Below are 15,325 nucleotides of genomic sequence, written 5' to 3'. Positions count from 1 at the left end.
TTTTGAATGCTCTGGCCTAAGGCACTCCAACACCTAAAAACTGAAATGCCATCAAATCATTGGAAATAACATTTTATCAAACTTTTATACCATTAGGAAAAGAAATATCGTTACTATCAAAATATATTCAAGTATGTTTAAAGCCACACACTTAATTCAACAGTTAAGTCTATCCTAAGATCACCTATGGTGTACACATGTTAGACACAGCTAGTATAACAAAAAAAATATTTTATAAATAAAACACAGGAAGGGAGGAAGGGATCTAAGAGAAATCTTAGTCTCATTGGAGTAATTTTGGTTTTGCTGAGTTTTCTTGTATTTCAATCAACTTTTTCCTGAATGTACACAAATATACTTTACATTTCTTCCCTGAGGAAAAATTAAATCCGTCAAAGACTGACAAGCTTGTAAAAATTATTTTCAAAACCATAATGGAATTCTGATTAATTAACTACACATGAAAGTCCAACATCAAAGTCAGAAAAGTATTAGGTTTCATAGATTTCAGGCAATATGAATTCACACATTTTAAAATTTAATATAGAATCCCATTTTTAACTATAACAGAAATTAATAAATTTAACCTGTACAATCACTATAAAGCTAAAATTCTCACCCATGCACCTGTGAAGTACAAGAACACCACAATCTGTCACATATCAGACGTGAAAATACAAATACAATACAAATTCAGACTTAGCTGTCAAAATCCTGAAATGCCTCCACTAAACACTCAATATTCCAAATTCCTGCTCAAGGACAGGACTAGATGATATTCCACCTCCCAAAAAGCTGAAGACACTTAAAATAAAAGACACAAAAGGATCTATTTTGCACATCGGGCGCCTGAATAAGAACGTCCCCAAACTAATAAGACACAACTTCTGCCAGTTCCCAGTTACGACTCATCATTTTCTGTTTGCTTTCTCTTTAGTCACACAGCCACAAATAAACTCATATATTAAAGAACTAGAGAACTGAAATATATAATTTGCATACTTTACAACCATCCCAAGTTGTGACAAGGGAAAGTGTAGATGATGTATTCCAGGTTATTGTTTGCAAGCCCACACGTTTGTTCGCTATTTCACTGATCACTAAAGGTGAAGCATTTCATGGACTGAAACAACATATGGTATATAGAGAGAAAAATAAACAAGTTAAACTTTCTGCCTCCTAGAAGCATTCTACTTCCTCTAAAATAATCCTCAGTGACCTTGTGGAACCATTCCCGGGTTAAACATGTAAAGCATACTTCTTCAGCAACTGCAACATTACACTACTGCTCCAAGGGCATTCAACACATTCTCTACTGGGTTCTCTAGACTTAGGCACGTATGCTAGTTTGTGAAACCTTTAAAAATGTTTGACATTACATGCAATTTTAAAACATTTAAGAGTTCTGAATTGATAGATCTTTGTATCTTTTATAATGAGAAATATTAGAACACCCTCTGCAAGTTAAGTAATTCTTCAGAGAGCAAATTTAACCTGACCTCGCTAAATCGCTACAGATTTGACAAACCATTGAGAAAGGTGGAAGGATTTATTGATTCTCTAAAGAAGCACTGTTCCATAGAAATATAATGCATGCCACATACATAATTTTAAATTTTCTAACCACATTAAAATGGTAAAAAAGTAAAATTTTAAAACATTCCATAAAACTTATCATATCCAACATATGATCATTTAAACACGTAACAGATACTTCTAAAACCCAGTAAGGTATTTTACATTCTCTGCTTCATACAAAGTTTTCCAAAATTCGATGTGTGTTTTACACTTACAGCACATCTCATGTTGGACAACAATTAAAGCGGTCACTAGCCACAAGTGGCTAGTGGCTGCATTACTGGACAGCACAGCTCTTAATACTTTGAGATCTGACGTACCACTACCTGTTTAAAATTAGTTTACGTTCATGTTTACCTTTTGAGCTGACATAGCTAATTACAAATATGAGCAAAACTGTTAATTCACTGAATAAATCAGAAGATCACCTTATCTAAGGATCTGGCTAATACACACAAGAGGCAATTGAATTATACCCAATTATATCTCAAGTAGACTTCGGAGATAGGTCAGATCATCACAAGTGAACACAACTTGTAACAAAAATATAGGTAAGACAAGAAAACATTTTCGTATCAGACCATAACACTGCCTGATTTCTAGCGGCCACTCTCACCCTGGAGCACATATCTCTATGCAAATTATCTACACAACTGTCCTTTCTAACTCTGATATATTTTGGAAGCCATACAGTCACTGGTGAAAAACAAAGCACTAGGTAAGACAAACTGAAAAAACGTTTAACGAAAAAAATTATCAACCACTTTTAATGCACCATATGCCAACTGACAATCTTAAATTTTCCTACAGGAGTTTCACTGAAATGAGTTCTTCCTACAAATTCCAATTCATATACTGCTTTTCACACATGTATTTCAAGGACCAAAATTACCAAGAATTTTCCCAAGTAATTAAGACACTCGGTTAAAATGTAAATAATTCCAACAATGCATTCTCCAGAAAATAACTAGAAGCATTAGCTTAGCACATAAAATTTGTCCTTAAGGCACATTACTGAATAAATCAAACAGAAACTATACCCTTGTTTACTGCATTTACATTTTGTAACACCACATTCAGCAATTTCTAAATTTGGAAGGTCAGTTCAGATTGCACACAAGCAGTAACTTTAAAGCTTAGCAAAATTTTCGAAGTTTCTGCAATATAGTTCTGAATAAACACTCTACAGCAATGTTACAACAGAACAAAATCAGCACCATTCACACTAATCTCAGTAAGAAGCACAAAATCAGTATATTCATAAATTCCAAATGTATGATACATGCTAAAGAGTATTTTCCCCCAAACTTGTTTAATTCACCTTAGACAATTTTTGTTTCATGCACTTGCAAAGCTGAGAAGAAGCAAACGTAGCTTCTTCTGCAGCACACATATCCCAAGCCGATACATTAATCTCTTGTTATTTTTGCACATTTGGAAATCAAAACAAAATTTGTTTCTTACCTGCAGTTAGGAGGAGGATCGAGAGTTATTTCAGCTAGCTCCTTCTGAATTCTGTTAGTGAAATGAGAACAGACAAAAAGGATTTGAGATAGTCTACAGAATAACCGGGGAATTACACTGCCCTCTACCACCATGCAGTTAAATGCAAGGCTCGCTTTGCCTTCAGTAATGCTAACATGGCTGCTTCCTCTTTGTTCTCAGAGGCATAACCCAAATCCCTTAACAGAAACTTTGCAGCTTTTTTTCTCACTTGCTACTGTAAATAAGTATGACATTCACACCAGATCTTAGAAATAGTCCTCTACTAGTACTCAATAAAGGCTATAAAATCTATTTTAAAACACTTTTTACCAAAGAAATTCTCTTTTCAAGCTTATATGCAAATGAGACAAGAAGGGAGGAGGGAAAGCACCAGAATTTTTGACAATGACTTTAAGTCACTTTTACAGAGGTAAGAATTAGCAAGCTATTACATGAGCACAGTAACAGTTTTGACAATATTTTGTGTCAAAAAAAAGTTTAAAATTTACAAACATCTTGACCAGTGAAAAACTTCTAAAGGACTCTGACCTTACTTAACCAATTCTGTTTTCCCTAATCTTAAGTACAGCACTAAAATTGAATACATTTGGGGGAAAAGAAATAGTAAGATATATAGCCTTGAGTTAAGAGGAGGGGGAAAACAGTTCTCTGATTTTATTCAAATGTAAAATGCTTTCAAAACTTAAGATGTGTATTATATGTCCCTCAACAGGATTACAGCAAATTGAGGATTCTAAGTTATTTAAAAGACTGCTATTATTTAATAAAATATTCTTAAGTTATTAATACTTGATTATTGATATAGTAGAGGTGAAAACCCACAGAAAAATAAGAGTTCTTCTAAATCACTTAGAGAACTCAATATTTGAACAGGTTTTATACTTCTTTTTCCTTTCGTTGTGATCAATAAAAATCAACAAAACGTCAATACTGGCTAATACTAAAACATTTATGACGTATAACTAATAGGAGGATATTCCCCTCCCTATTGCTACCAATGGAGTCCCATTGACATAATCTTTTTTTTTGCCATCAAAGATAATATAAACCAACAGGAAACAAATGACCTTTCAAATATACCCAACAAAATGTTTCTTCTGCTGTTGAGTAATAACATGTCAAACATATCCACAAGTTTTAGAGTGAAGAGTCACCAGCACAATGAAAGTTTTCAATAGCCAACTGCCACCCAAAATTGTAAATGGCTATGTTTCAGTTTTATTTACACTCACAATAATATAGAGGCATAACCATAAGTTAACTACAAAAAGTAATAACCTGGGATGCAATGACTTAGTCACATTTGTAAAACTGAAAGCAAACTGGGAGCACAATTTTAAATCTGCTCTCAAATGTTGTTAAGGCCTTGAATTTACAAATTTTCTAGCAACCATAATTATTTCTAATCATTAAGTTTCATGAAGAGTGGCGCTGCTGATCTCTAGAAGTGTCAATTTCAATGAAGAAGAGTATGACTCATAAAAAGGAACATCCTCAATGTACCAGCTAATTTGGGCTCACCAAATTTTCCTTGCCAACTCCTAAAACAATCTGTCAAAACGCTGGTCCAGTCTCTACTCAAGGACACTTCTTTACTGAAGTTACCAAAGTAGAGAGTAAGTTTGCTGAAAAGTACAATTACAATTCTAGGGAGGTGGCTTATATGCCACCTAAAGAATGACAACTCATTTGAGTGCAAATAAAAGTGATCACGAAGTAAATATTTTTGAACTGCTGCTACAGATGTAAAACCAACAAAAGCGTCCAACCATTTGGAAGACAACCTGATAATGTGCTTAATCCTTTTACACATTACCTTTTAGCACTAGTGGATAACTTAGCAGTGGTTTTGCTAGAGAGTTTGGTGTTTTTCTTCTGCTGGGTGGCAGAAGGTTTTCTTTCTTCTTGTTCTTCAGGCTCTGGAGCGGCTGGGTCTCGCTGGTCCGCATCTGAACTACCACTGCTGGTGCTGGGGCTCTCATCATCAGACCTTTGCCTATCACTGGACATCTTGGTGAAGTTATTTCTTGGAAAACTTTTAAAGAGAAAAGGAGGAGAGAAGGGAAATGTTAAGTCCAAGAAATAGACCAGGAGCATTTTCTTCTCTCAATATTCACCTAAAATTGTCATTTTAATGAAAACACTTCAAAGTGCTCACACTTATCTCATCACACAGCAAGGTTACAGGGGAGGTGATGTGTCTCACAACGCCAGCGTTCAAGGATTTACCGAACTCAAGTTAGAAAACCCACTCACATTTTTTTCCATCCCTTGGACAATCTATCAATTGTCTACTTTCTCAGAAGGCATGAAGCAGATTTGCCAGGGAACTTAGGCAACGAGCATTAATAACATATGACACACTGTAAATAACAGATCTCGCTGAAAAATGTTAAAAAGTCACTAATAACGTCTAAATATTTACACACTGACATTGGTCAAAGCTACCAAATTCCCTTTCCGAGAGGAAAACATACCCTGTTAATCGCCCATATGCTTATTTAAGGTGGCGATTCCTTCCCTGTGCACGTAAGCCTTTAAATACAACACTTAGGAATTTAAAAATCAACTAACAAGCTGCTCTAGCCGTTTCCACGGCCAGCAGCGAAGATTCATCCGGCCAAGACCGAGCTGCCACCCTGGGAAAAGCAGAATCCAAACTGCACCTTCTGCAAAGCTCCCAATGCCATCAAGGTTCCTCGCTCAATTTTTACATCACGCACCGACATTTTGTCCAAAATAACGAAAAAAAAAAATCAGAGGCAAAACAAACAAACAAAGCCCCAAGAAGTGCAACAAATTTCCGCGCCCGCGGAGGCGAGCCGCGGCCGGCGGCGGCGGCCACGCAGCTCCGCGGCCCTTTGTGGGGAGGGCCGCGCGGGGGCCGCGGGCAGCGCTCGCCGCGCCGGGCGCCAAGTGATGCGAGCAGCCCGGCCGGCCCCGCCGCGGCTCGCGGACACCGGCGGCGCGGGCGCCCGGCGCGAACAAAGCTGCCCGCCCCCGCCCCCTCCCCCACCGCCGCCGCCGCCGCCGCCGCCCCGGCCGCCCCCCACGCGGCCCCCCGGCCCCGCCGCCTTACCTCGGCCGCCCGCCCGGCCCGCTCGCACGCCGCTACGGTGTGGGGGAGGGAGAGAGAAAAAAACCCTTCCTTAAGGAAATGGAGGCAGCTGGGGGGGGGAAAGGGGGGGGAGGGAAAAAAAGAAGCCGAGGAGGCTCTGGCCGGGGAGTGTGGAACATTGAAAGTCGGAGGGGGTTGTGCAGTGCCGGGCTCCGGCCGGAGGGTGGCGCCGCCCAGCGCCTTCGGAAAAAAGGGGGGGGTAGGAGCTCGGCTGGGCGAGGGCGCGAGCTCCCGGCGAGGCGGAGGGGACGCGGGAGACCCCCGCGCGCTGTGGCCTCGCGCCGCCGCCGCCCGGCTCGGCTCCTCCCGGCCGCGCAGTCAGCAAGTTCCGAGGCGAGCGCGGGGGGGGGGGGGGGGGGAGGGGCGGGCGCGGCGCGCGTGCTCGCTGCTTGCCTGGCGGAGGGACGCGCGCCCCCGACGCCCGGCGGGCGCGAGCTCTTCCTGCGCGCTCCCGCGCGCTCTCTCCGCGCCTCCCTTCACCCGGGGGGCGCACGCGTCCGCCCGCGCGCGGCCAGGACAAAGAGCGCGGCGGGGACCCAGCGGGCTGGCCCCTGCCGCCCTTGGCCGTGGAGCCCGTGCCGGAGAGGGCGGGGGCGCGGGCGCCGTCTCGCGGGGCCGCTGTGCCGCGGGGTGGCTTCCGGCCTGAGCCCGCCTCCGGAGCGAGGCTGCCCATTGGGCTACCCGCCCCGCAGGCTGGGGCCGGGGTGCCTTAGGGGCAGGCAGGCCGAGGTCATCCCCAGGACTGGCCACATCCCCTCTGCCTGCGCTGGGACCGGCGTGGACCTCGAGGCCCCTACGCTTGGAGAAGGGCCCTGGACGCGTGGTCGGGAGTCCCCCCTCTGCCCTGGAAGCCTGGAAACTAATGGGTGTCGTTGACGAGGCCAGGCACGCCCGCGGAGGAAAACTGCTTCTTGCCCCCTGGGAGCCAAAGGGGCAAGATGAGGTCTAGGGCATTGAAGGAGGAAAAAAGGATTTAGAGATTAGGGGACCAGTCTCTGCTTCTCTTTGGCCCTCAGCCTACCAAAGGCAACAATCCTTCGGATTGCTTTAAAAATTTTTAAATCCAAAATCCATTATTTTAAATGTCCTGCTCCAGATTTTTTAAAGTGAAGAAAGGGAGTTGGGGGGGCTCAAACCTGACTTTCCTGCGGGGCTATTCTGATGTGCATGCTAGACAACAGTCTGGAAAAAGAATCCCTGGATGATACTGGGTCAGAACATCCACACAAAAAAACTTCAGATGGGGATAATGAAGGTTAGTTTTGTTCTACCATTCTCTTTTACAGTGTCCAGGTGGACGCTGCAGTTTTTGCCCCAGGCATAAAGTAGCCAGAAGTACAAAAACTTCCTGTTTGCAGCCCAGATCTCCTCCAGCTACTGAGAAGTTGCTCCAGTGATGGAGCCCCAGAGGAATTTGTGGATTTCTCTCCCACAAGTGTCCAGGGGCAGGGGTGCTGGGAGAATGTGGAGTTCACAGAGGGGGTGAGAATGGCAGTCATAACAGATGAACCAGACTAAAAAGAAAAAAAAGGAGGAAATAAAAAAAAGACTAAATGAGCCAACATATTTACTTATTTTTCCTCCAAACAGAAAAGTTTTGGTAAAGGGTTGCTTACAACTCTGAAGAGTAAGTTACATTTCTGTAATTTTCCAAACACAGAGCCATTCAGTGAGCTTTATGGAGAGCTGTGCTGCTAGGTGCTGGACACAAAATCCACTCATTCAAATGCTGTGTGAGACTAAAGCCAGTTCTCTCTGTTCTGTGCCAGAAGCTCCCAGTGCAGAAAGGGAACAGATCATTAAAGTTCCCAGGTTGATAAGGAAGAAGGATACTCTAGTCAGAATGAACAGCATGTCTCAAGAAATGATAAAAAGTATGGTGTGTGTGTTGACAAGCATTTTAATTTGAGTGGATCAAAGGGTGCTTGTGGAAAGAGCTTGTTAGTGTAAATATAGACAGAAGGTATCCCCCAACTTTTATACTGATGCTACAGGACAAGCCAGCCAATTTGGAGTTTGGGCTTTGTTTGGAATGGGGAGCCATGAAAGAAAAGATATTTGGGGACGCCTGGGTGGCCCAGTCGTTAAGCGTCCGACTTTGGCTCAGATCTCAGGTCACGATCTCCTGGTTGGGAGTCCCCAGCCCCATGTTGGGCTCTATGCTAACAGCTCAGAGCCTGGATCCTGCTTTGGGTCCTGTGTCTCCCTCTCTCTCTCTCTGCCCCTCCTCCATTCTCTCTCTCTCTCTCTCTCTCTCTCTCTCTCTCTCTCAAAAATAAACGTTTAAAAAAATGTTTTTTAAAGAAAGAAAAACTGTTTGTAAAAGTGGATTCTTTTAGAAAATATGTATCACAGAAATAGCCTGAAGGTCCAAAGGCCCATTGCTGATAGGATTTGGGTGGAGCTAAGAGATTGGGAGATAAAGATATTTAGTTGTGTTTTGGTGGCATCTATTTGGGGCTGAAAAGCTAGAGAACTGGATTCTAATCTCATTCTACCAGGTTTATGTGACCTCTGGTAAGTTACCTGTTCTAACTTAATTTTTCTCATGGAAAAGAAGCTTGAAGTTTGCAAAGTTTCTAAGTACTCTCTTGCTTAACAACTCCATGGTTCTGGGGCACCTGGGTGGCTCAGGCCATTAAGTGTCTGACTCTTGATTTCTGCTTAGGCCATGGCCTCAGAGTTGGTGGGTTTGAGCCCTGCAGGGGGCTCTGCGCTGACCATGCAGAGCATTCTTGGGATTTTCTCTCTCTCTCTCTCAAAAAATAAATAAACTTTAAAAAAAATTTTGTTTTGAATTCCATGATTCCTCAATGTGTTTGAAGTCATGAAGTTCCACTCCACTTTCACTCAACCGAATATGGTACTTAGGAACTACCAGATACTAGGAAATTGGAATGAAACATGGGCACTGCTCTTATGGAGCCCAGTACATAGTGGGAGAGTTGGAAATGTAGGCTATGGAGCCCATTAAAGGGGTTAACAGAATTAGTAGAGTGTTACTATCAATTAATGGGTAATGGAATTATTAATTCAGCCTGGGGTTATAAGTCTTGGGTGGGTCAAAAGAGGTAACAGTGAACTGGGCCTGAAGGAATGAATGGATGATAATACAGATAATGCTCTGGGCAAAGTAACTGGGACGTAATAGATGTTCAATAAGTATTACTTACCATATTGTTAAAGTCACCATAAAGAGAATGAATGGCTCCTTAACGTTAGGGAGAGTAGTGGTCTGCCCCCAAAATATTAGGTACCCAGTTGCCTTTATTCACCCGACTAAATGACTAAATGTGTCATTCAAGTGATTCTTTCCAGCTCACAGTTCTGCAAGGTAAGATAGCAACTTGTAAATTATGAATTGTTTCTAACATGCAGTTCTTCCTCACAAGACACCTTTGTTTGTAATTATTTTATCTGCTTCTTGTATTTGCCATGTCTACCCTTGAAATTAGGGATCATGTTTTATAGGCACTCCTGAGGGCATATAAATTTGACCTAATGCAAATTATTCCATAAAGTATGTAATAAAAATTTTCCCATATGACCCCTCAAAACAGTACCACGAAGCAGACACGAGCTACTACAAGAGGATTGTTTCCTCTCAGTCTGCTGTTTTTCTCTTGTTGGTATGGGGTCCTGCCATCTTCTTACAACCCTGAGAGAGGTAGAGGTAAGAAGAAAGATACCAAATCCAATGGCAACAGATATTGCCATAATAACCTTCTCTTTTTGTGACCAAAAGGGACCTGGCATTATAAGGACAGAAAAGGCAGGCCCCAGAATCCTTTAGTTTAGGAGATGCTTTCTCTCGAACCTTTCTGTGAGCCTCAGTGTTACATGTGTACATAAGTATATGCGTGTGTAACTAAGAATTTTATAGGAATATATCATTTGCATCACCTAAGCAGTTTCTGAATTGATGACTTGTATAAGCTTTGGTGAGGCTAACTGATCTTTTTCAATCACACACCATGGCCAGCAGTGTACCTCACAACATAATGGAGATAGGATAAAACTAAATTCGTTTTGTTGTGTTCAGAATGCTTTTGTTCATTTCTTTCCACTCCATATCCCTTCATTTTACCCCTTTCTTTTTCTCAGGCTGTTTCAGAGCCTACCCAGGTACTTGTATCCTTTTGTCCTCTGACTATAATTTTTTTTCTTTCTATCCATACAAATGGATTGGTTTACAGGGAAGTCATTTCTTGGCCCAGACTTAGTTTCAGAAGCCATGTTTGTTTGCCATTGTGAGTCTCAGTGGCTCTGGCCCTCCAGGATCCAATACTCTGCTTGACATCTGTGCGCTCTGTCCATTGCATCATGGATGGAAAGCCTGCGGTGTGCTAGACCCGAGGTTAGGCCCTGGAAATGGAAAGGTGTTTACACCTTCCTTGGACTCCAAGGACTTCAGGGCCCAAAAACTCAGTGATCATTTCCTGCTTTTCTCCTTTGAGAGAACTCTGATGGAGGGTAAATGCCAAAAAGGCTCATGTCTTTATTCCCTAAAGAGCTCATACACATGAAAATAAAATATAAGCATGTTAAATAGAACCAAAGCATGATCCGAAAAATTTTCAAAGAACTACATTTATTTAACCTTATTAAAAAAACAAACAAACTCAAATCTTGCTAGTTATCAAAAAAGGAAAATTAAAAAATAATCAACAAAAACAATTTTAGTGATATAATCATTGCAAATTGGTAAAAAAATAAAAATTAAAAAAAGTTCCCTTTGTCCATTTCCAGCAGTAATGAAAGTTAGTACTAACCTTTTGAAAAGCAATCTGGAGGTTTGTGTCAAGAACCTTATATGTGTTCATATCCTTTAACCAACTTGCTCCATTTGAAGACATGTATCTTAAGGAAACATTGTAAATGTGGAAAAAATAACATTAAAAAATTGGAAAAGTTCAATTCTAGGAAAATGATTACTTAGACTGATTCGCATGACATAATGAAATTTGCAGTTATTAAAATAAGATATATGAAGAGTATGCAAAATACAAAAATAAATTATGATAAAATGTTAATGAGGGCAGGAGTTGTCTATTTTGTGAGGTCAGAGCCTGACTCAATGCCTATTAAGGTATCTGGGACAAAGTAAGTGCATAATAAATACCTATCAAATACATTTGTACCACATCTTTACAACTAGCAAGGCAAAACTATCTGAAAGAAATACTCTCCAAAAGGTTAACTGTGATTATATTTTAGAGTAACTATGAATAACTTTTTTCATTCTATATTATTTTTCTAATTATTTTTAAATAAGCAGGTACTACTTTTATAATAAAAAAAGATACGAATAATTGCGGATGCATATATTTGGTGAAAATCCTGTTTGAACAGTTTTTTTAATATTTTTTGAACAGTTTTTTAAATTGTTATTTATAAGCAAAAAGAAATGAAAATTCAAGCAGACTGTTTTACAATTTGTCAAAATTTTCATACATGCACCAAGTTGAAACAACAAAATAGACACAATAGTTTGCACTATAAGGTTTAATATAATCACATATAATTCTGTATAGGCTTATAAAATTATCAACTCAGTATAGACAGTTAAAGAACATGTTAGAAATTCTAAGTTATTCATAACAATACGTTGCCTTAAAAACACACCAAAAAAGCCACTAAGAAATGTCTATTAAAGTGAGGCACTACATTCTTGTCCACAAAATTTGCAAATCTAGAAATTCTATGATGTCAAATACCTGTGAGAATATTATGAGAAGAGCACTTTCCTATATTGCTGGTGGCATTGTAAATTGATACAACCTTTTTTTGGAAAGCAATTTGGCAATGTATTTCAAGAGTCATAAAAATGTTCATACCCTTTAACCTAGTAATTCTACTTCTGGGAATCTATCCTAAGGAAATAATCCAAAATATTAAAAAATGCCATATGCCTGACAATGTTTATCCCAGTGTAATTTATACTATATAAAAATGGAAACCACTCAAACTGTCCAACGTAAGGCTATGCTTTAGTAAATTATGGTCCATTCACTCAATGGAATATACATGAATATAAAATAGTGAGCACTGTATCATTTTTACCGTCATATCCTTTTCGTGCTAATCCTTTTCTATGAGATCAGCTCATGTCCTGGTTAGTTAATAAGACTAACAAAAGATGTTGTGCATCAACTTTTTAACTGATGTTTTTACTTAACATTATGTCACTTAAATTTTTCTGAGATGCTTTACAGTATCTCAAGTGTAAAATCAATTTAAGTGTATGCTTTATGCTTCAGAAAACAAAATGTGCACTATGATTGTCTGGAAAATGTATAAAAGAGATTTGGAAGAAATATGCAAACAATCATTTTGGGTTTAAGGGCCTGTTTACTTGTGATTCTGGCTACTTTTTTTTATATTATACAAATGGTTATCCATTTGGAAGAGATTCAGTAAGAAATGATATGCTTTAATGTGGGGCTGCAAAAAAATGGTTTAATTTGACATGATAAATAAGTTTACATTTTAGTTGAATGCCTTTATAACTAAAGAAGAAAAATAATGTATTTTATTTTTTTGTTAACTTTTTTTTTTAATGTTTATTTTTGAGACAGAGAGACAGCATGAGCAGGGGAGGAGCAGAGAGAGAGGGAGACAGAATCTGAAGCAGCCTCCAGGCTCTGAGCTGTCAGCACAGAGCCCCACGTGGGGCTCAAACTCATGAACTGCGAGATTATGACCTGAGCAAAGTCGGATGCTTAACTGACTGAGCCACCCAGGTGCCCTGAAAAACAATGTATTTTAAATGGGGATATTAACTAAATATGTTGTGAGTTTTCCTTGGTTTTTTTGGGTCCAAATTCTAGAAGTTTGTCATCATTTATCGACGATCTCAAAGGTATACCTAGTAAAATGTCAGAGTGCATATTTTAACTTCGCTGGATTATAATGTCTCAAGATAACTCGGATAAAATAAACATCACAGAATGATATGCGTGGGTTAAAAAAAAGTGTTAATTTTTAGTAAGAATATATACTCAGTGTTTGGTGGAGGTAAGAAGCATAACCAACTTGGACTCAGAAATACTATATGATTTCCCTAAAGTCTTAAATGTAGCTCTTGACAGAACTGGAGATAGAACTTTGGAATTTTGTCCCTATTCCACTATACTGTCATATCCACCAGAATATATAGTCCAGTTTCCCTAGTCACCAGCTCCTGTAGAGATGTCAAAAAGATGTCATCAGAAAGTTCTTTTAAGTGTAACAGCCTTTTCTCTCTCCTGTTCATAAGCGTGAGAATGATCTTCTCTGACACATTGATATGATATTGGTAATCCTATTATAATCACTCCTAATACCCTATATGTTTTCTATAATACTTATCACATTTTATAAATAAATATTTATTTGTGTGATTGTTTCTTTAATATGTTTCTCTCCCTGAATGAGAGCAGGGACCATATCTGGTTTTTAAGTCCCATACAGTGCCTAGCATATAATATTTAGTAAATAATTCCTGAGTGAATGAATAATTGAATGAATGGATGAATGGGCAACATATCTTCACACTCAAAATCAATGGAAGGGAATGTGATAGAATAACAACAACAGCAAGGAACAGAAATTTTTACAGTGTCTAATATACTTATGGATCTGATTTTTAGGAAAAGTAGTATAGGCCAACCACACAGGAATGCAAAAGTATTTAGACAAATTAAAAGACACTAAGATCATACATTCAAATAAATCAAGGGTGTTTGGCCACATTTTCTCACCAAACTTCTTACAGAACCATGGTCAGAGAAGGAGTACTGGCTTATACAGTAGGGCAGTAAAATTTTTCTTCCTGTTTATGAAATGTCTACATAGAAGAGATCAAGTCATATGTTCTATAAAGCTAAATTTTAGCAACAAAGATTAAAATCAATCAACCTCAATCTCAGACCCATTGGCGGAGATATTTAAAAGGACTGATGGAAAAATAAAACTGTTACAGATTTGGTCCAACTTTCTCTAGCTCTTAATCAGAACATCGTGGTCATTGACCCCGAAACCTGGCATCTTGGGTTTTAGTTCTGATTACATTGCTTCAGCCTTCTAGATGCCAGTTTCCTCATCAGCAAAATGAAAGAGTCCAGAGATTCTTTCCAATTCTGGAATCTGTATGATTTACGCGATTGTATAAATAAGTCCTGTTGAACAAACTAAATTAACTAACATAGCTGGTAGTGCTTTTTAAAACACTAACAGTGCTTAATGGCAAGACTTGTGCCAACAGTGATTTAAGGCCATATGTATCCACGCGAATTGATTAACTGCTAAAATTCAATTTGGCTTTTAAAAATTTGAACATCTTTCTTAAATAAAGGCTACAGTAACCAGCCACCCTACTCCACATCCACCCCAGGACATCCCCCAGTTACTTTGGCTATAGGAATATATATATGCATCCAAAGCAACTATTAATTTCACTGGGAAAATATATACCTGAAATTCTAGTTGTTTAAAATTTTGTAAAGAAAATAACCAATATTATTTTTAAGTATCTATTTTTTAATGTTTATTTATTTATTTTGAGAAACACGTGGGTGTGTGCGCAGGGGAGGAGCAGATAGAGAGCAGAAGAGAGAAAAGCCCAAGCAGGCTCCATGCTGTCAGCGCAAAGCCCAGTGTAGAGCTCAACCCCACCAACTGTGAGATCGTAACCTGACCCAAAATCAAGAGCCAGACCCTTAACCGACTGAACCACCCAGCCACCCTTAATCAATGTTATTTTTAATATGGTTGTTTACATCAGGTGAGATTCCCACTTCCTGGTCAGATTCATTCTAAAATTAATTTTCTTTTGCCCCTAGAAAAATTTTAAGAAGTCCATAACTTACCAATGGCCACTTTTACCACACCCACAAAAACCCCCACAAAACTGAACTTAGCAGATACAATCATTTGCATATCTGAAACTTTACTCATCTAACAAATGGAACATATGCCTTTTAAAGGACAAAGCACAGTGCTAGAAGTTACGTGCCAAACAAGATAGGATACCATCTCTGCTATAAAGTTTATAATCTAGCACAATAGTTTAAGAGGGAGGGCTTCAAAATCCAAGAGCAGAAGTTTCTTGCCTAAAAAATAACAGCAGAATGTCATTCACCT

At 39.5% G+C, this 15,325-nt stretch overlaps 1 protein-coding gene across 4 annotated transcripts in view; it reads right to left on the bottom strand.

Moving 5' to 3' along the window:
- Positions 1–6,729, bottom strand: part of UBE2E3 (ubiquitin conjugating enzyme E2 E3) — a 93,009-nt gene extending 86,280 nt beyond the window's left edge. Inside the window, exons 1-3 of one of the 4 annotated variants that reach the window (XM_023259524.2) lie at positions 6,596–6,729; positions 4,901–5,119; positions 3,043–3,093 (exon numbers count right to left, since the gene is read on the bottom strand). In XM_023259524.2, the coding sequence (XP_023115292.1) occupies positions 3,043–3,093; positions 4,901–5,094 (245 nt within the window). In that variant the 5' untranslated portion in view covers positions 5,095–5,119; positions 6,596–6,729. Of the gene's footprint in view, positions 1–3,042; positions 3,094–4,900; positions 5,120–5,561; positions 5,580–5,750; positions 5,891–6,163; positions 6,302–6,595 lie in introns of those variants that run through there. The other 3 variants (XM_023259523.2, XM_006935393.5, XM_019838326.3) reach the window with 3 other exon arrangements.
- Between the last annotated feature and the right edge of the window lie 8,596 nt (positions 6,730–15,325).

This window comes from Felis catus, chromosome C1 (assembly GCF_018350175.1).
Source record: "Felis catus isolate Fca126 chromosome C1, F.catus_Fca126_mat1.0, whole genome shotgun sequence".
In the NCBI taxonomy this organism is placed as follows: domain Eukaryota; kingdom Metazoa; phylum Chordata; class Mammalia; order Carnivora; family Felidae; genus Felis; species Felis catus.
Note: the sequence above shows the minus strand (reverse complement) of the source record. Positions and strands in the feature narration are given on the sequence as shown.